This window comes from Benincasa hispida, chromosome 4 (assembly GCF_009727055.1).
Source record: "Benincasa hispida cultivar B227 chromosome 4, ASM972705v1, whole genome shotgun sequence".
Taxonomy (NCBI): domain Eukaryota; kingdom Viridiplantae; phylum Streptophyta; class Magnoliopsida; order Cucurbitales; family Cucurbitaceae; genus Benincasa; species Benincasa hispida.
Genome location: NC_052352.1, coordinates 60,251,903 through 60,274,423, shown reverse-complemented (window position 1 = coordinate 60,274,423; position 22,521 = coordinate 60,251,903). Strand labels below are relative to the sequence as shown.

The 22,521-nt window shown below is 34.6% G+C and overlaps 2 protein-coding genes across 2 annotated transcripts; one reads left to right on the top strand and one right to left on the bottom strand.

Annotated features, from left to right (window-relative positions):
* Window positions 1-3,525: 3,525 nt before the first annotated feature.
* On the bottom strand, window positions 3,526-6,278 carry LOC120075253 (pentatricopeptide repeat-containing protein At3g26782, mitochondrial-like). The gene has a single exon (XM_039028470.1). It carries the CDS (start codon window positions 6,075-6,077, stop codon window positions 3,978-3,980), a length of 2,100 nt encoding a protein of 699 aa, XP_038884398.1. The 5' UTR covers window positions 6,078-6,278; the 3' UTR covers window positions 3,526-3,977.
* Window positions 6,279-12,545: 6,267 nt separating this feature from the next.
* Window positions 12,546-12,944, top strand: LOC120076274. Its single transcript, XM_039030042.1, has one exon. The coding sequence runs from the start codon at window positions 12,546-12,548 to the stop codon at window positions 12,942-12,944; it is 399 nt and encodes a 132-aa protein (XP_038885970.1).
* The last annotated feature ends 9,577 nt before the right edge of the window (window positions 12,945-22,521 follow it).

Genomic DNA, 22,521 nt, shown 5'->3' with positions numbered 1-22,521 from the left:
GAAAGGTATGAAACAACTATTGCTTCCTTAGAAAATACCAAGGATCTCTCTTAACTCAAAGTGATCGAATTAGTTAGTGCTTTACAAGCACAGAAGTAGATCAGGTTGATGAGGTAGGAAAGAAGCATTGAGGAAGCACTGAAAGTTAGAATGCAATAGGGAAAAGGTGGAGAAGAAGTGGAAAGGAAAAAAGGGAAGTGGCAGTAGTAGCTCAGAAACTACGAAGGATGCTGGAAGTGAGAGTTTCAATAAAGGTAGTACATGCAAACATTATGAGAAGCAGAATCATCAGAAGGTATCATCTAATGGGGTACATTGAGATTTTCTATAAGGAAACTCAACATCAAGGAGGAACATATGTTGCAGAACAACAAGATGATGATCAACTCTTTGTGACTACTTGTTTCTCATCAGCCACTCAATGTGACAGTTGGTTGGTTGATAGTGGTTGTACCAATCATATGATATGTGACAAGGGGTTGTTCAAGGACCTTGACAAGTCATTCAAGTCAAAGGTGAAGATTGGGAATGGTGAATATCTAAAAGTGAAGGGGAAGGGTACGATGTCAATATAGAGCTATGTAGGAACCAAGTTGATTAATGAAGTGTTGCTTGTTCCTGAGATTTATCGAAACGTTAAGTGTTAGTAAACTAGTAAAGAAGGGATTTAAAGTGTTATTTGAAAATGGAACATGACTCATTTTCGACTCCAATGGGAATGAGTTGTTCAACATAAAGATGGAGCACAAGAGCTTTTCACTGGATCCATTCAAGAAGGAACAAATAGCTTTCAAGTGTCAAGTGAACGATATTGAACTGTGGCACAAAAGGCTAGGGATTTTCATAAGAAAGGATTGCAGTATTTGTAGAAGAATGAGATGACAATTGGAGTACTAGTTTTAGAGGAGTTGAACACAAATTGTAGAGCTTGTTTGACAGGAAAGCAAACAAGATTGCCATCCAAGAGGTCAATGTGGAAAGTAACTGAGAAGTTATAACTTATCCACATTAACTTACGTGGACCTCAACCAACCCTCTCATTGAATGGTAGTATGTATTTCATTATATTATATTTATTGATATTATACCAAAATGAGTTGGATTTACTTCATGAAACAAAAATCTGAAGTAGTAGAAGTCTTTATAAAGTTTAAAAGATGGGTTGAGAATCAAAATAATTATAAAATTAAGCAGTGTGGTCTGATAATGGGACTAAATAATGAATACACATCACACAGGTTCAATTCCTTATGTGAAAAAGTTGGGATAGAGCATCAGCTCACTGTTCCATATACCTCATAACAAAATGGAGTAAATGGGAGAAAAAACAAGAGTATTATGAAGATGACAAGACGCATGTTGCATGAAACGAACTTGTCAAAAGAGTTATGGGTTGAAGTAGCTACCACATCAATTTTTCTATTGAATAGACTACTAACAAAGGAATTAGAAAAGATGACACCTTACGAAGCTTGGTTTAATACTAAACCAAGATTGGAAAATTTGAAGGTGTTTGGTTTTTTGTGCTTTTTTCATATTCCACATGTGAAGAGAGACAAGTTGGGTGAAAAGGCAGAACCAAGAATCTTTGTATGCTATAACATGGTGTCCAAAGACTACAAGATCTATCATCCTCACACAAAGAATATGGCGGTTAGTAGGAATGTTCAGTTCTTGGAGGATGAGAACTGAGACTAGACAGAAAAAGCAGAGGTGAAGCAAGAAGAAATCTCTCTAGATCCTGATGAACTAATTGAAGATGCATTAATTAGAGGGACTAGACTCTTAAATGAGGTGTATGAGAGAAGTAGTGTAGCTATGTTGGAGCCTGCAGGGTATGAAAAAGCTAAATGAGACCAGAAGTGGATGGAGGCTATGAAGGAGGAAGTGAGAATGATAAAGAAGAACAAGACATGAGAGTTGGTGGAAAAGCCTGCAAATACGAAAGTGATTGGGGTCAAATGGGTTTTCAAGACCAAGTTGAATCCCAATGGATCTATGAACAAGTTCAAGGCCAGATTAGTGGTGAAAGAGTATGAAAAAGTTTAGGAGTTCATTTCTCCGAGACTTTTGCACCTGTTGCAAGGATGGACACAATCAAATAACTACTGACTATGTCAGCCCAACATGGATGGAAGGTATATCAACTTGATGTGAAGTCAGCATTACTAAATGGGGTGTTAGAAGAAGAGATCTACATTGAGCACCAGATGGGTTCATCACAACAGAGTAAGAAGAGAAGATTTATTTTTTTAAGAAGGCCCTTTATGGGTTTAAGCAAGCTCATAGGGTATGGTATAGCAAGATGAATGAAAACTTGATGAACTTGGTTTTGTAAAGGCTTTGAGTGAATTTACACTCTATGTGAAGAAATCAGGTATTGATATTGTGATTCTATCTCTCTATGCAGATGACTTACTAGTGATAGGAAGTAATGGTGCTCAAATAAAGGTGTTTAAACAAAAAATGATGAAGCTATTTGAGATGACTAATTTAGGTTTGATGCATTACATCCTGGGTATAGAGATTCACAAGGAAAAAATGAAATGTTTCTTTGTCAGAAGAAATACTTGAGAGAGATGTTGAAGAGGTTTAATATGGAGTGTAGGAGTATGAACACTCCAATGATTCAGAAGGAGAAGTTGCAAAAGGCTGATGGAGAGGAACCTACAGATGAGAATGTGTATAGAAGTCTAGTTGGATGCTTCATGTACCTCACATCCACTCGGCCTGACATAATTTACACTATAAGTGTCTTATCTAGATTTCTTCATTATCCAAGTAAGAATCACATAATTGCTGCAAAAGGAGTTCTAAAATATCAGAAACGCACATTGTCTTTTGGGATTGAATTTAGCAAAGTTGAGAGTTTTGAGTTGTAGGGTTACTTAGATAGTGATTGGGTTGGATCAATTGATGATATGAAGAGTACTTTTGGGTATTGTTTCACTGTTGGCTCTAATTGTTTCTTATGGTGTTTAAAAAAGCAAAACATAGTGTCTCAATCAACTGTAGAAGCGAAGTTCATTGCAGTTGTTTCAGTAGTAAACAAAGTTGTTTGGTTGAAGAAGTTTATGCATGACTTACATTTGAAGCAAGAACACGGTGTGAAGGTGTTCGTGGGGAATCAAGCCACATTATCTATTTCTTTGAATCCAGTTTTTCGTGAAAGAACTAAGCACTTTAAGATAACATATTATATTATGAGAGAGATGCAAAAAGAAAGAGAAGTGTAGTTGGTTCATTGCAGTTCAAAGAAGCAAATAGCAAATATCTTCACCAAATCTTTTGGTGTTGGTCGTTTTCAAGCTCTTAGGAGCAGGCTAGGTGTTTGCAACATTTGAATTAGAAGGATTATGTTAGTACCTCAAATGCAAGTCCATTTTTCGTTACTTTGAATTAGTCCAAAGTGTTGTTTCTAGGAAAATTATTAGTGCCTATATTTGGAGTTGCTATTTTTATAGAGTTAAGTCAGTAGAGTTTGTTAGCAACTAAGCTATTTTTAGCATGTAGATTAGTATTTATAGTAAGAAGTGATTGAATAAAATTACACAATTCCTCAGTTCTCTTCCTTCTCTCTAATAAGAACAACACTATTGCTAGAAAGGGCAATCATCAATCTGAATTTCAGCTAGAAATATGATGTGCGCTACCCGTGTCTCTTTTTGAAGTAGTATTCAACTAACGGCCAGAATTACTGGCCAGCGAAGTGAAATTCTTAGACATAACATGAACAAGTCCAATAAATGACCAGCGTCTACAATAGGCTGTAACCAAGCATTTAGAATCATAAGTACCATCGTTATTGGGAGTTATCAAGCTGTGTGGTGCATGTTCATTTTGCATAAGTTAATGGTCTAAGTTGACCCAAGCTGCTTCATAAAGAAAACTTTGCTTTTCCCTTGCTCAATTTAGTTCAAGCCACGTTATTGCTTGTACTGCATTTGCACTTGAATTCAATGTCTGAACCTATTATTTCACCAGTAATCTCCACATGAGCAAGTACCATCCTTAAAATGGTGAAACCGACGAGCATCTCTAACTATAATTTCTCTTCTTGCAACCTTTGAAATGAACTTCGTAAATGTATGACAATCACCACAAACTCGGAGATTCTTTTGAAGCCTAATGACGCTCCCCGGTGCAGAATTCAAGAGCCCAAAAACAATAGCAAGCTTTTCACTATGCACAAATAGAAGCTTTTCCTTCGTCTCTTCTTCCACATCATGTAATACAAAGTTCAAATCAGGGGTGTACCCAACTTCTTGAATCCTGTACACCACTTTATCTAACTCGGAATAAATCATTTCAGTTTGTGGATGAGATTGATCCCCAGCCACAAATGTATGAATCTTGTTTTTTATCTGAATAGTTGTGTGGCCTGCAATTTTTCTAAGACCTCTTCGCTTCATAAGAGCCCTAATCTGGTCTGCTTCTTTTCTTTCTCCAGATGAAAGATAAATATTGTACAAGAGAACATATCTCCCAGGATTCTCCGGGTCCAACTCAAGTAAATGTTTTGCAGCAACTTCAGCCATTTCTACATTTGAATGTATTCTACATGCCCCAAGCAATGCACCCCAAATCCCAGCATTGGGCCTAATCGGCATTTTTGAGATAAAATCATGAGCTTCTTTAAGCTTCCCAACTCGACCAAAGAGATCAACCATACAAGCATAATGTTCGGGTCCTGGTTTCAGCTCAAAATCCCTATGCATGGAATTGAAGCAATCCCATCCTTCTGCAACCAATCCAGCATGACTACACGCTGCCAATAATGATACAAATGTTATGTGGTCAGGCTTAGTTGAGTTCTTCATCTCATTGAAGAGACAGATTGCTTTCCTTCCATGGCCATGTAATCCATATCCTGAAATCATGGTGCTCCATGAGATAACATTTCTTTCCCGCATGTTATCAAAAACTTTTCTGGCATATATTAAACTTCCACATTTGACATATAGATCAATAATGGCAGTTTCAACCACTATTTGGTTTTCAAAAGACCTCCGGATAACAAAACCATGTAGCCAACAAGCCTGGCTAAAACATCCTAAAGCTAAACAAGCATGAATCACACCCAAAAGGGTGATAGAATCAGGCAGAATACCCATTAGTATCATTTCTCTAAAAGTCTTCAAAGCATTCAGAGGAAGATCAGCCTGCACATAAGCTTCAATCATTGACGCCCACGACACCAAGTCCTTATTATGAATTCCATTAAAGATATTTTGGGCAGTGTCAATTTTTCCACATCGTGCATACATACCAACTGCTGCGTTTTGGACTGACTGATCTAAACCTAGCTTATAATCCACAGCCATTCGATAAACATCATCAGCTTCTTTCTCTGACTGGATGCACGCCATCACATTCAACATTACAGACCTGTTCGGTTGAAATCCTTCACTCAACATCAGCGAGAACAACGATACTCCTAAACCATATTGAGCATTTTGTGCATAAGCACCAATTATTGAACTCCAGGACACCACATTCCTTCCAGGCATTTTATCAAACACCTCTCGTGCAAGCTCTGAACGCCCACATCTACCATACATCGCGATGAGTGAATTCGCAACAAAAACATCCAACTCATACCCAAAATACACAGCATCATAATGAACTCTAACCCCAAAATCCAAATCCTCCATACACCCACACGCCTTAAAAACAAATGGAAACGTAAAATTATCAGGTCCAATTCCCAAATCCAGCATTTGGGTATAGAGAAGCATGGCCCTGCGATGAAACCCAGCATCAACAAACCCACGAAGCATCACGTTCCACAGAAAAACATCAAGAGATTGCAGCAAAGAGAAGAGAGAATAGGCGTAAGAAACAGAGCCAAGCGAGGCGTACTGGGAAATGAGGGTGGTGCAAAAGAACAAATTGAGGTGGAGGTTGGCTTTGAGAATTGAAGCGTGAATACATTTCAAGGATTTGATAGTACTGCAAGTTTTGATGTAGAAGGTGCATGATTCAGAATCAATGGGTCGAGGAGGATATGCAAGTTGGAGGCTCCAGTGGTAGAGACGGCGAGAGAAAAGGAGGCTCCGGCGGCGATTCAGAATCATAAGCAGCACTGATTTTGCAACTTTGCATGACAGATCAGTCAAATTCCGTATTTTTTTTTTTATTTTTTATTTTTTTTTTGTATGGATGGCCTAAATCAAAAATCAAAAATGATAAATTTTTACATAAAAAATCGTTTTGGGCGGTATACTTGGTAAATATCTTTATGTTTGATTTTTTTTTTTCTCTTAAAAAAAGACTTTTAGTGTTAAGTTTTGACAATTTTATCATTTTTTTATATTTATTTATATCATTATATATATATATATATATATATTTATGTGTTTACGAGTTTAACTAAGGTTAGAGAGAAAAAATGCATTGATTATAGAGAGAAATATTATATTTAATATCATTTTTTTCTTATTTTCAATTGAACAAATAAAATGCATTTAATATAATTTTTTTCCATTTTCAATGAGAGAGATTTTTTCATTTAATATGATTTTATTCTACATTTCACATATTATGGTGTCTTCTTCCTTTTTCATGTTTAATTTTTGTCTGATATCTATGCAATTAACAAACTTATATGGATTATATTACTCCATATGTTTGTTCTGTATTGTATTTCATTTCATTATATACCATATTTTATTTGAAATATTTTTATAATTTTACATTGTTTCACTACAGATAATGCAAATGTTGTTATTTACTATGATGGTTATTTCAACGATCTACATAACTATATTAATTACAGAGTATCAGATGTTGTAGTGCATAACCAAATATGGTTTCAAGAGTTAGAAGATACATTAATCTTCAAGTTCCACTTTTGAAGTTAATATCCATAACATGTTTTCAACCAAGGGCGTGTTGCAAAAATCATTGTTTGGATTAAAAAAACAATGTTTTGGATTCTGAAAATGTACTGTGGTGTACTGAAAAATGCTAGGGATTAAAAATCTAATCGGATTTTTTACGACAGTTTTTCAGATTCTGGTTTTAAGGACTTCCCATAGTCGTAAGTTTGCAAAACGTTTAGTATTCCTCTTTTTTTATAAAAACAAAAAAAAAATGATGAAAATAAGGTAGGGATTAATATGACAACTCGGCCAGAGTTTCATGAAATATACAAGCAAGTTAGGCTATTTATGAAATAAATAGTACCATTAGGCTTTTTATATAATTGGGCCTATACAACTAGGTTATTACGTCGGGTTTCTTTTGCATGAGAATTGACATTGGCATACAAAATTCATACTTGTTTCACAGATTTCAACACTTTGATTGGGAATAAACTATTTCCAGACATCTTCATTTTCCACATACAAAGGTTTTTTATTCTCTTGGTGAGTTTCTCTCTTTTTCCTTCTCCATCTCTTTTTCAATTGTTATACAATTGAGAAATTGTATTGTATGTCAAATACATTTTAAGAAACCAAAGTCATGACTTCAACTTTTTTGTAATTGCAGATGTAGCAATCACATAGAAATCAGATAGCAATCAAATTTTCGGGCGAAATTTTTTTGACATGTTTGCAAAAAAAAAAAAAAAAATAGAGACATGCGCCCAATTTTCAATTTTTTTTCTATTAAAGTTGCAACCTACACAATTTTATTTTGAATATAATTAATTAATTAATTTCACGAAATTAATGTAAATATTTATTTTAATAAATCAATTATGATCTATTAAAATATTTAAATAATTTATTTTTTACCATAAAAATTTATTAAATGAATGTGATTACTTCTTTTTTATATAAACAATTAATTAAATAACTAACAATATCTTAAATATATTTAATTAGTTAACTAATATTAGTTAAATTTCGTTACTACAAAAATTTATTTTCAATAATAATAATTGATTTTTTTTAATTATCAAGCAGTTACTAAAATTGAACTTAATGGATTATAAAAATAATTAAGTATTAGATTATAATATATTAATTGGTTAATTTTAATTATAAATTAGGAAAATTTTCAAAAAAAGAAAAATAAAGAAAACTATTTACACAAAATAGTAAAATTTAATCATTTTAGGTTTTTATCGATTTCTATTACTGATAGACGCTGATAGAAATCTATTAGTGTCTATCAGTATTTTTTTTTTTTTTTTTGCTATTTCTGTAAATAGTTTGTCATTTTTTCTATCTATGAAAATTTTCCTACAAATTAATTAATTTTAAAAAAATTATAATTAAAATTATTATTGATTCTTAATTAATTAACTTTTATCAATATATTGAATTATATTTATTTTTTAATTAATTAATCTATTACAATTATATAAGATTGTCATACTTAATTTCATAAATAAATAGAAACATAGATTTTGTTACATAAAATTCTGATAGTAGTTCTCATGCACAACGAAACACAGTCATCGTTTATTCTCATACATCTAAATCCCAGGTATCTTATTTCCAGACATTTTTCACCGGGCATGCGACACACATGGGTCCGCACTCTAGCCATCTTCTTTCACCATCCTTCACTGACGATCACACAAGAGTTAGTAGATATGTTCACAACAGTCAACACGTGCAACACACGACATCAACAACTCATGGTTTTTTTTCTTAACTTTCATTGTAGTGGTGACACCCCTTTCTTAATAAGTTCATTTTAAATTTGATGCATCTACTGATCACATTATATATATTTTTAAAAGAAAGTTAATTTTAAATAATTTTATCATCAATATTCGAAGTAGATATTTTAATCGAAAGTAAACCGTAAGAAACTGGTTTGGTTTTGAGTTGAAACAAAAATAACTTCAGTTTCCTCGATTAACAATTTTCAAGAGCCGAAAGGTTCAATTCGACCTCTGGTTTCATCCAAAACCAGACCAAACCAAACCGTACACATCCCTAGTTAGAAAGAAAGAAATCACAAGCATTTATTTATTAAATCTGTAATAAAATAAAACCACACTCTCCTAGTATTCGAGAACCCACGCACTAAAGCATCTCGACGTGCTCCCTCACCAACCCAACCAATTAGTTGTTTGATATTATAACTGGCGCTTAATATATTTATTTTATTGGACGGTTCGAGTTTTTTTCAATTTATTGTATGGGCTAACACGAAATCGACCCAATAATTTTCGTTTTTTATATTTTCAACTCAAAACCGCCAAATTGATCGACTTCAACCCGAACCAATGAGAAGTTTTGGTCAATTTAAGCGATTTCTTCGAGTTATTCAATTTTTCCTTGCACCCTTACTTTTGATGGTTGATGATCAAACTGTTACAACGACTCTTTGTCAGGATCAAAAGCAGCTTTTACAATAAATTTAGAGATGAATAATAAGATGAAAAATACTTTCTTCGAGAGTGGATACACAAATTAAATCTCAGAAACTTTGTAAGAACAATTCTTACATGTAATATTCCTCTAATGGCTATGAAAAATATAAAAATTGAAACTAAAAAAATTGTCAAAAAAATTGGAATAAGCTCTCTATAGGTTGCAGAATTTTTAGGATTTTTTTTTTCTTCAGAATTTTCAAATTTTTTGGGCTTCAAATAGAGATAGAAAAGCTGAAGTAGCCTAGGGTTGCCACATGTCAATATCTGATTGCTGCATTTAAAATAGTGATAATATATTAGAAATTTGACTGTTTGACCCACAGCATAGATTATCTTTTTTAATGTCATGTGTCAGTCCCTTATTGGTCGAAATAAAATAATAATAAATTTCAAACTTTTGACCGTTTGACTTTTTTTATTATTATTAAATTTATTTTATCATTTTATTAATAAACCTACCATGTTGTCACAATCCTATTAGGCTATCTCCATATCATCAAATGTGACTTTTGGGAGACCACGTTAGCACATTGACCGTCTACTTGTCGGGGTACCACATCATCAGTTTGACCGTGCACTTGCCATGTCAGATGCCACGTCATCACTCCATTAGGATTTGTCCTTCCGTTTTGTGTTGGCTATAACTTTTTTATTTGAATTCTGATCTGGGTGATTCAAATTTTGTTGGATTCATTATTTGAAACTCTATTCAATGGACTCTTCAAAACACTGAAATTGTTAGTTAATAAGAACAAATTTGTTATCATCAAAATATTAATTAATTAATCAATTAATTTGAGATTAAGGATCAAAAAGTCAACAACTCCATCTAATTGTCACTCCTCACCATACATACTTCTCAAATTGAAGTTAAACCATAGTAGAGGGAGTGGAATGTCGTGGAAACTTCAATTTTATTTCTCAATAAATAAACCCAAATAGTTCATGAAAAATAATCTACTGTAGTAAAAAAAATAATCAGCACCACAAGAAGATGATGTTTTGGTATACGGACCCCACTAATCACAATGAATAAGGTCAAATATGCAATTGGCTTTGTTACCACTAATAGAAAAACTATCACGAGTTTGTTTAGCTTAAGGACATGTGATACATGCATTATTCAGTTTCTTTTTTTATAGAGCTAAAATGAATAGCAGGAACTAATTACTTAACCATTCTATTCGATAGATGCCTCAATCTTCTATACTACAACTCAAATTCAGATAATTCTGAAAACAACGCATGCACAATAGGAATCTCTTGAAAATAATAAAGTCCAACATTCTATTCACTAGTGCCAAATAAGCTCCCTGAAATGTTGGTTCTGTATAGCACATAAAGAAGGTGTAAACCGACCAAAGCAATTAGTATCGTGATAAGGAAACCTTAACTCTCAACCCAAAGACCCAAGTTATTATGTAGCAAAAATCCTTGAATCTAAGGAATTAATACCTCCCTATACGATTTAGTTCAACCCCAAAAAAATGTTAGAATTAGATTACCTCTTGATCGAAGATCTAATTGAAAAATCTTGTTCTAGATTGAGTCACTCCACAATCAACTTGATCAAGGTTGGATTGAATGACTCACGTACATTCTATCACAAGAATTGCAAAATTCTGAGGGAAAAGTCTCAAATATGAGATCTCAAATTTCATTCATCAAATTCTGATTACAAATGGATGGGGAGAAGGCTTTATATAGCCTTGTAGAGATTCTAAACTTATTTAATATAAAGCAGAAAAAGTTAAAATAAAACATTAAAAGAGTTCTCCATCTTTCAACCACTTGGAAGAGAGGACTCAGTCATAGTAGGACTATGACTTATGTTCATTAGAGGGATCAGTGGTACTTAAGGAGTTAGATGTAACTGCAGGTGTATAACGATTATTGGCCGAGTTGTACTTACGAGAGATCTGTGAAGGGTTATCGCACTGTTGATTTTTTAAGATAGACACATAATATATCTATAGTAAGGAGAGTTTAGTTGTCAGTCTTTAGTGGAGTGCTTGGAAGTTAACGGATGGTGGATTCCTTGACTAAAGAGTTTAGTTAGTTATTCACGTATCGTTGGGTTTCGAGCTACAGGTCCATAAGGTTCTCTTGGTAGCTCAATGGATTCATGCTGAAGATCAGTTCTTAGTGTTGATTTAAATTGTTCAAATTGACAAGAGGTAATTCGATTATATATGATATGATCGGTGTGGTGTATGAGATACATCTAGTGGAGAGTTAATGTAAATGAGATTTACATTAAGAGCCATGGAATAGAAAAAAGCTATGGTTTATATATTTCATGAGATGAAATATTAAAACTATAATTTATAAATATATTATAATAAGTTGGTTATCATGTATATTTATGATAATTTTAATTATTAGATAATCATCTCTTTTTCTCTAATAACCAATTGAGCGAGAGGTTATGGTGGTTTCATGGTAACCATGAGATAAATAGAAAAATATTTTCCTAATTTTTAGAAGTTGTTGAATTGAGAGTTTCTATTCTCGGAAATTACTCACGATGGCTGTTAAGGAATGAGATTCACTAAACAATAGTTGAAGAAGAGACTAGACGATCGTGGTATGACACTACACAATAGTCACTCAGCTGGCCGATCAGTTAAATGATCACGAAGCTTCTTCTAAACGATTGGGCATCGTCTATACGATAGACCTAGTCATCTCTTACTTTCTCAATTGTTTACATGATCCTCCGGTCTCTTCCTCTAACCAATTCCACACAAAACCCACACTTTTGGATTCTCACACTGAGAATACCAAGGTAGCCATTGTGGTGGTGTCATAATCAACTCGACATAGTCGAGGTTTTTAGAGGTCGTTTGCTGTGTTTGTGATCTTAAAGTTCGTTGTGTTCGTAATTGTTATGATCGTGCTATGTTGCGATCGTAGTGTTTGAGCATTCAGGTTTGCAGTCTTGCTAATTGTTTGAGCGTTTGTGATCAAGGGAGATTGAAGATAAGTCTTCAAAGGTATGTTATTTTTATCCCTTGATCTTATAGAAAAATATGTTGTAATTTCGTTTTGTGCATAGCCTGTATGTTTCCGTTTCTTGATTGTAATTGTTAATGTTCATATATGAGTGGAATTTTGAATGACCATTCCACTGCTCATGGAAATCCACATCTGATTTCCTTCACTCATATCATTTAATCGGTACGGTATTCCCCATCGAATCGTGATGGATAACGGGAGACAATTCTCCAATAGCTTGATGGATAGGTTGTGTAAATTCAAATTCAAGCAGTACAAGTCGCCCATGTATAACGCCGCCACAAATGGGTTGGCAGGGGCATTTAACAAGACATTGTGCAACCTGCTGAAGAAAATTGTCTCCAAGTCGAAGAGAGATTGGCAGGAGAAGATCGATGAAGCGTTTTGGGCCTATCGCACCATTCACTGTACTCCTACAGGAGTCATCCCATACTCTCTCGTTTATGGGGTAGAAGTTGTCCTTCCTTTGGAAAGAGAAATTCCATCGCTAAGAATGGCGGTGCAAGAAGGGCTGACTATAAAGGACAATGCCAAACTTTGGCTCCAAGAGTTGGAAGCACTGGATGAAAAACAATTAGAAGCTTAACAAGCGTTGGAATGTTACCAAGCGCGAATATCTAAAGCCTTTGATAAACATGTAAGGCCTCGATCTTTTCAAGTTGGTGATATAGTGCTCGCCGTAAGAAGACCAATTATCACGAAAAGACATACGGGGAATAAGTTTACACCTAAATGGGATGGGCCTTACGTCGTCAAAGAAGTCTAAACAAATGGAGCATACAAGATAGTTGATCAAGACGGGCTAAGAATCGGCCCAATCAATGACAAGTTTCTCAAGAAGTTTTATGTTTAACAAATGTAAAGAAAAAAAATCTTTGTACGAACTACGTTACGACTTGATCCCTGTCATTATAAAGGGTATGTAGGCAACTTAAAGAAATTTAAGTTCAATCGCATATAAATATATATATGTATATATATATATATATATATATATTTGTATGAACTACGTTATGACTTGATCCCCGTCATTATAAAGGGTACGTAGGCAGTTTAAAGAGATTTAAGTTCAGTCACGTGATCAAAAAATATATGTGTGTATGTACATGAGTCTAGTGTTAACAAAATTAATTAAATAGATAAAAAAAAACAAATAAAAGAAGCAGAAATTTAAAGAAGGCTACAAGGAGCCGGAGAACATCACTAAGGAAATAAAATAAAATAAAAAAAAAATTCCCTCATTTCTTCCATATAACTTCCATATATGAGATTTCAGCACTACAATAGTTGAATCTAGTAACTAAAAGAGAGATACAAGGAAAAAAAACAACTAGGCCACTGCCTACTGAGGTACGCCTAATCTAATAAAACAAGCAACGTTAAGTCAATGTACCCAGTGGTAGTTCCCTAGCTTCTAACACCTGACATAGGACATCTAAAGCTTTAACATCTTTATTAGAAAGGATTGGGGTGGTCTCAATCTCGTTTATCGCCCCTTGCATCTCCGAGGCCTCAAGCTTATGTCGAGTCAAAAGGCTTTCTCTATCAAAAATCAACAGGATATTTCGGCCCGTTCAACCCTGATAGCCTCCAACCTGGTAACAGTTCCTCTTCTTCTTATAAGGCCCAAGAGTCGCATTCAAGTAGTGCTTTTTGTTTAGCAAAAGCACTACTCTCATCGTACAATATTTTCTCCAGATCAGACTTAGCCTCCTTCAGATGTTGCTCCTTACTTGTCTAAGTTAATTAAGAGGAAAAGAATAGCTGAAACTGATTATACTTTTCCATGTTTCAAAAGTACTCATCCAAAAGTTTTCTGAGAAGAGGGTGGTTGGCACCACAAATCTCGGAAATGGCTTGGAATATCTTATGAGTTTCTTTCTCCAGATAGAGAACCTTATCAAAAGGAGTACGCATGATCTTCTTGGGCATAGTCTCCTACATGGCTAAAGTTGCGTGGCGTCGAACGTCGGAAACCACATTGGCAGCACAGTAGACCTGCCAACTATTTGAGCGTTTTCAAACCTATCTCTTACTGAATAATCAATCTGACTGAATGAGGAAGAAAAGAATGCCGATCGTTAGCGAGAAGAAAAGGATTCCAAGAATAGCTTAGGGAAAGCAGGTCCAACTAACTACAATGCCTGACGAACGCGTTTTAAGGCCTGTCACGCACCTGCTCTTAACCTAACACAGCGTGCGGCACCACCATCCTATTAAGTATATTGTGGAGCTTAGAGCTTTTATATGATATGCTAACTCGAAAACCTCGGGAACGTCCAAGGTGCTGCCCTGTTTACTCGCCTCGAGAGCTCACGATCATTTAGACTTGTCAGGACCCTCGACGTTTCTCCGGGTTGGAAAGCCCTTCCTACTGCAGGCACCAAGGGGCAACTAGTTTCCTTGGTTACGGGATCTAAAGCCTCGATGTTCCCAACGACCACCGCCTCCTTGACATGAGGGATGTCACTGGGGATAACACGCATTTGATAGGACCTTGGCACGGGATCCATTGGCAGGGCTTCGGAAGTACAAACTCCCTCAACGGCTGAGTCAACGACAAAAGAGCCTACCAAAGATTCTTCGCTTCGCGATGCCTCAAGTCCTTGAAGAGAGAGGTTCAAGGGTGACTACAGAAAAATGAGACTAAATATAAATCGTATAGTAAAAAAGGTGAAATGAGAGGACTTTTAAAAAGAGAGAGCGTATCAGTAGTTTGAGAGCGTTAGAAGCCACCATATCATTCCGAACCCTCTCAAGAAAATCGGTATCCGATGCCCTGTGCTTTTTGGAGGGTCGCTTTCAATGACGGTCGCCAGTACTACTATGACTATCCTCCTCAATCGATTTGAAAACGTCTTTTTGTGCGATCGTTGTCGCCTCCTCAGTCAGGCGAAGTTGCTTACCCCCATGGTTAATCCCTCTACCTTTGGGTAGTCTTGGTAATGTTGGGGGAGGAATAACACTAGTCACTAACAGATGGCGATTCTCTTCGATGTAGTTCTCGTGCTTTTTTAACCACCAATCCTTGAACTGTGGAGTAACATGGGTGTGCTGATCCAATGTACGAGCTGGCAGGAATACCTGAGACAAGTGCTTACGTCTCATGCATACTCTCCAGTAACGTAAAACATTCTTCGGTATAAGGGTGGATGGTATTCCTCCTATATCATTCGGAATGTCCTGATGGAAGCCAAACTGTCGACCAAAGTGAAAGAATCTATACGACTCTATAGTTCGAAAATTCCCACACTGGGAGGATAAATAGCCTGATCGCATGCTGGAGAAATAACTAGACTTCAGAAAAGATAGGTCTCTACCATCAGTAGGCGTTCATGCCTGCTTCTGTGCTGAATGTTCACGTGCCACTGAATACTAACACCGCTATGGATCAGCTCCCGTGCCTTGTACTCGTCGAAGTAAATTGAGCCACCTTCGCCAAAAAAGTTGGCCATCTTGGGACCCCAAACAGTTATAGGAACAGGGTAACGTGTGTTGAAGTAATGGGCTAGCCAGCCATAGACATAATGCATGGGAAAGTGAAAGTCAATATGCCCAATTGGGTTCAAAGCCTCTGTTATCAGCCCTAGACCATGGTAGATCTTGGCCAAGACCGGAACGACGAGATTATAAATTGTCCTGTTAACCATTAAGCTAGCCATTCTAAAGATCTCGAGGCGAAGGTAACCTCCCTTCTGAGAAAATACAAAAAACATAACCAGTAGGATAGAAAGGCAACCAGATAGGTTTTTTTCCTTCAACTCGTTTCCTACCTCTAGCTTTGCGAATAACATATTTTCCCTAATCAACAAATCTCGAAACGCGATCTGCATACCGTCAGGATTTTGCATGGACCGGGAACGAGAGGCTTTCTTTTGCTTTCGTGTAATGGGCTTGTCGTATTTGCGAGCCCCTAGGAACCAAAAAAAGATCCAGGAGCTGATAGACATTGAGGAGTCATGCTTCAAGGGTGTCATGCGATTTTCTCTCTACGAGCACACTATCAAAAAATACGCCTGAAAAAGGTGTTCACATGTTTTCGGCAAGTACTTCTCTTTGTCACGGTAACCGGTTAGCTCTTTAAGGGAAGGAATCACTTCCTCGTAAAAGCTTCCTTTGACCGGAAAGCCCTCGAGCAAATAGAGATCCCATAAAGAAATTGATGCTTCGCCTGCTGCGATATGAAAAGTGTTAGTTGAAGGGCACCAGGCTTTACTAAAAGCTCGAACTATGTCACCATTGCGATCATCTGTGTACAGGGAGGTCGTCACTGTGTCAAACAAACTAATGTCACGAAGGAATCGCTCGTTTCGACCTACTAAAACTTTGAGCCACTCCTAATAACAGTCAACGAAGTCGAATTCTCCAAGAACTTTTGTTATGACGGTTTAACGAACTTGGCCCTCAATTATACGATGTCTCAATGTTAGCACTCGATTTGGATTGGGGGTCTCCTCATGAATAGAAGATCGCAGGATCCATGCACGCTTTCCCCAGGTCAAGGGCACTTCCATTGATAATTTGGAAAGGATCGTGTTGTCGTCTAGGCTGGCCAAGGACCAGCTAATAACTTTGCCACAGGAAGGCTAAGTTCTTTCTTTATGGGCTGACTCCAGTCTTTAAGAATCAAGAAGTGCCTCTCATCCGATGAAACGTGCTCAGTGAAGTGAACCATCATTCTTCAAAAAAAATGTCAAAGGGGGATGAGCCTCAACCATAGGGTTCAAAGATATATATATACATATATATAACCTATTCTTCGTGACAATTTGCTAAAAAAGGGGGAATGGGGGAACTGTAATAGACCTTTCCAAGATCTTCCTTAGGGTGATCGAATGGGAGAGTTGTAAGCCTTTGCGAGGCCTTTCCCATGATGATCAGGATGCACACACAGTGTTACAAGGTAAACCTTTTCGGGATCCTCCCTAGGGTGGTCGAATGGGGAGTTGTAAGCCTTTACGGGCCCCCCTCCCCCCATGACGATCAGGATGCACGAACAACGTTGCAGGATTGTCCCTAGGGTGATGAATGGAGGAGTTGTAAGCCTTTGCGGGCCCCACTCCCCCATGACGATCAGGATGCACGAACACCGCTACAAGGTAGACCTTTTAGGGATCATCCCTAGGGTGATCAAATGGGAGAGTTGTAAGCCTTTGTGGGGCCTCTCCTTGGACGATCAAGATGCGCGAACGACGCTACAAGGTAGACCCTTTCCGGGATCGTTCTTAGGTGATCGAATGGAAGAGTTGTAAGCCTTTTCGGGGCCATTCTCATGACGATTAGGATGCGCGAACGACGCTACAAGGTAGACCCTTTTCCCGGATCGGTCCTTAGGGTGATCGAATGGAGAGTTGTAAGCTTTTCGGGGCCCCCCATGATGATCAGGATGTATGAACGGTGTTGCAGATCATCCCTAAGGTAATCAAATGGGGGAGTTTTTTTTTTTTTTTTTTTTTTTGTGCTCCCTTGAGTTGCGCTTTAACTCCTACAAAAAAAAGTAAGGGGCAAGTTAGTAAACCTACACAAAAAATAGTAAGAGGGCAAGTTAGTAAAAAAAAAAAAAAAAAAAAAGAAAGGAGAGTGATGATGGTTGCATATAAGTAAAAAAAAAAAAAAGAAAGGAAAAAAGAGGAAAAAAGAAAAAGAAGAGTTTTGCCAAAAAAAAAGAAAGAGAAAAAAAAAAGAAAAGAAGAAAATGTCTACATATATTGTTTACAATAAAAGAAAAAAAAAGGAAAAAAAATAAGGAAATAAATAAAATCATAAATAAAAAATAAAACCAAAAAAAAAAAATTAAAAAAGGGGAAAAAGGAAGGGGCGCCCCCCATCTTTCAGCCGCCGAGGTGCACGAGCGACGGTGAGCGGTGGCGAGCCCTGACGTGCCTCGAACGACGAACGGGTTGCGGCAAGCAGGGTCGACGGCGGCTGGGTTTCAGCCGGGTGAACGCGTGAAGAAAAAGGCCAAAATGGCTCTGATGCGGCTCGGCTGCTTGAAGGCACTCGAGATGGCTCCAACGCTGCTCGGCTCGACTCTGACGACTCAGCCAAGAAGGAGGGAAATCTTAGATTTGGTTAAATCTAAATTTTATTTAGTTAAAAAAAATTATTTGAAACTTATTCCCTTATTTTAAATTCAAAATTTTTAATCCCTAAAATCGGATTAAATTGGGATAGGAGTTAAATTTGGTCATATTCCAAATTTCTTTCTTAAAACCAAAATCTTAAGTTTTTATCTCTAAACTAAATTAAAGTGGGGTAAAACTTGAATTTTTATTTTAAACTCAAAATTTATGAGTTTTATCTCTAAAATCAAATTAAATTGGGACAAAACTCAAAATTTCTCGTAAATTTGGCCATATTCCGAATTTTATCCCAAAGTCGAGTTAAATTTATGTACTAAATTCATAGTTTGACTGACACATTAATTGAGGTCAAATTCAAGAACGGATATATTTGGATTTTGGTTCCAACTTTATATTTTTCGAGATTCATCCACTCATATATGTGCAGAAATCTCGAGAGGGGCATTTGTTGAATGAAAAATTTTGGACCAATCACAAGTTGTCACGTCATTTACTAAATTAATAATGAAATTCTAAATCATTAAATTTAGGACCAATTAGGGGTTGATACATGTCTCGAATTGAAGTTGAAGACAAATTTTGATGACGTCACGTGGTGTCATCATGACCATTGAATCAAGTAAGATTAATTTAGTCTCTGATATAATTATTTGGGTTAAAGTCCAGTTGATCCCAAAATTGGGTTTAATGAGACCTAAATACCAAGGTAGACCCATATCCAAGTAATTAGGCCTAAGGGCTAGACCTAAATCCACGGGCCCATTAAACCCATGGGCCAGCCAACCCAAGCCCATGAAGCCCATCAAAGAGTTCTATAAATAGAGAAACTCTTCTCATTACCAGACAGCAATTCTACATTCAGAAAGCCTAGAGATAATTCATCTCCTGCATTCTTAGAAGATACTTCAAGAATGTTCGGTGCTTTTCTTCTTCAAGTTAAGCACATCCACCCAACCGAGAGAATCAGAGAATCAAGTACTAGAGATCGATATTAAAATTTTGATTCTATATATCATTAAAATTTATATAATTTATCCTAAATTAAATTGTGTTATTTTGAATATTTTTGAATAATTCAAGGTAAAAGTACGAGGAAATATATAATATATTAAGAAAAAGTAAAATTATCGAGTTATAGGTTATAGTTAGAATTGGAGAACTCAAATGAAAATTTTTAACCTACCCTAATTTCACTCCATGTTGGTAGCCTCTTTGTTTAAGGTATTTTTTCCCCATTCCTTTTATTATAAAGTTTATGTAAGTTTCTTTATTAATGGAAAAATAACTGGTTCCGGTTTATAATTAAACTGTTATTTAAAAAAATATATGTTTCAACCATTAAAATTTAAAATATTATTAATTATAATTAATGGTAAAAGAATCTGAAAAGGTAGATCATATGAAAAAGTCTAAAATTAATTTTTTTTTAAAAAAAAATATAAATCTAAAATTTATTTTTCACATTTAGTTACTTTATATTGAAATTTTAAAACTTATGGAATTTTAACAATTTCATAATTATCTTCCACTCTTACTTTTCTTCTCTTTTTTGGACAATTTATTATTATTATTATATATATTTTTTCAAAAAAGGGTTTTTTCTGGTTAGTTTTCTTATTATTATTTTCTAGTATATAAGCTTAGAATCCTTTAATTACTTTTATAAAAAAAATTAATTATTCATTATAAAGTGGTAAATTTACTCATGAGTTTGATTTTTTTTCTTTTTTAAATATGATCCTAACTTTTAAGCTTTTATTCTTCATGGTTTGTATTCAATTTTCTAATTTATTCAACAAATAGCACCCTATAAAATTGTAACAACGGTAGAGTTTCAAACGTTTAATCCTTTAACAAACAATCAAAATCAATACAACTTATTAGTACTTAACATATACTTCTTTCATCTAGATTGAAAGTTCAAATCCTCATACTCCAACTTGTTGTATTAAAAGAAAATTTTAGGAATCATTTCTAACATTTTTAACTAATTGAATTATAGGAGATCGAGTTGTTCTAAATAATTAGATATCAATTTCATTCAAATATTTATATTCCATTTTTGGAACAATTAACCCTATCAAATAATAAATGAAGATCAAGAAGAAGAAAAAAAAAACTTCATAACATCTACCCTACCTATTGCAATTATTCACTAAAACAAACAAAATTTCAAGAGTGAATTTAATATTATTATTAATTACTACAATATTTTTCCTTTTGAAAACCTTTTGGTAATAAGAAAGCAATAAAAACTAATTAAAAATCGTGGTTAAAGGCTTTGACATTTACATAAAAACTTAAATTCAATAATTTTAGAGAGAGAGAGAGAGGAGAAATTTTCAAATAAGAAAACTACGTAAAAATGCAACCATTTAATGTGAAAAGGAATACTTTTAGAGGTGAAAGATGAATTCATATGCTTCAACTTTAGAATCATTCATTAATTCATTTAAAATAAGAAAAAAAAAAAAAACAAAATTTTGCCTTTTTAATTTATGGGAGTAGGTTTAATTAGGTGAGTCTCTTCCCTTCCCACCACGCCTTACACAAAATTAAAATTTCTATTTCTAAGATCAACTTAGTCAAACTATAAGAGATTCCTTTATTATAAAAAAATATATATTCTTCATGTTTGTCGTTTGTTTTAAAATTTTATTATCTATCTGTGATAGATTACTATTTGTGTCTATCTGTGTTATGATAGATACTGATAGTAGTCTATCGCTGTTTATCATAGATATCATAGATAGATTGTGGTATTTTTCTATTATTAACAAAATATCTAGTTCTATCATTTTTCAAAAGTTACAACAAAACTAGTTTTAAAATAGAAATCGTTTAGAATTTCGAATAGAATTTGAACATCAAATGGTATGACAGTGATTTAGAATGAAAATTTTGATTGTCTAGCAATTCTAAAGTCATCACCACTTTCTTGTAGGTCTCCATTCTCATCAAAAACTCTAAAAAGATTTTACTTCTAGGATATAGTTTTGAAATATTTTATGTGAGATCAAGGATAATATTACCACTTTTGAAAAAATAAAGATACGTTTGAAACAAATGTTAAAGTTCATGGTTTTTTTTTTTTTTTTTTTTTTAATAGCATTCTTTTTACAGAACAAGAATATTTAACTTATCCTATATTCTTTTTTACTTTTCGCTATACAACTTTTACGTACAAAATGAACATAGTTCAATAAGTATAATTAACTTTGTATTATCGGCTTTGAAATTAGATGTTGTTTCTTTTTCCAATGTATAAAAATAAAAAATAAATTTTTGGAATATGAACCAATAGGAATTTATAAAATTATTTTAAAATTTTAAAATTTGGGTCACGATTTCAAGATTTTTTTAAAATAATGTTATTTTAATATATATTAACAAAAATAGGGTAGAGTTGAAAATATTGACAAAAATAGGTTTTTTAATTATGTACCCAGTATACGATTACACTTTTTTTTTTAATATGAGTGCAAAATAACTATGTTTTCATTGTAGATTAAATATATAATTAAGTTTAATAATGAAAGAATTTGTGGACCCATTCCTAAACTTTTAATATTGTTGTACATCTTCAATTAAAAAATAATAATTAGTCAATCTACTTTTTTTTTAAAAAAAAAAGAAAAACAAATCATGGACCGGGTCCATGATATGAAAATCGTGAACTCGGTCCATGTGTCTCCATGCGGACGGTCAACCAAGTCAGCTGACGTGGTGTTGACTGGATTAAGTGTTAATCGTGTATCCCGCACACGATTTTGCCACATGACAATCGTGTACACCGTACACGATTTTACTACCCTACTTTTGTCAATAGTTTCGATACCCACTTATTTTTAAAAAATACTTTCTTGTATACCCCATTTTTGCCAATAATTTGAAAAAATACTATATTTTTTTAACTTCATCCCGATTTCAATAACATTATTATTGAAAATGCATGACATCTTTAAAAAAAAAAAAATGTATTACAAGAATATTTTAGAGATGTTATTATCAAAATGATGACATCAAGATGATATATCAAGCTATTGAAAGAAATTAGAAAAAAAAAAGTTTGAAATTTAA

Excerpts from the sequence above, each read along its gene's own strand:
- LOC120076274 (XM_039030042.1), top strand. The coding sequence starts at position 12,546 with ATGGATAACGGGAGACAATTCTCCAATAGCTTGATGGATAGGTTGTGT.
- LOC120075253 (XM_039028470.1), bottom strand. The coding sequence starts at position 6,077 with ATGATTCTGAATCGCCGCCGGAGCCTCCTTTTCTCTCGCCGTCTCTAC.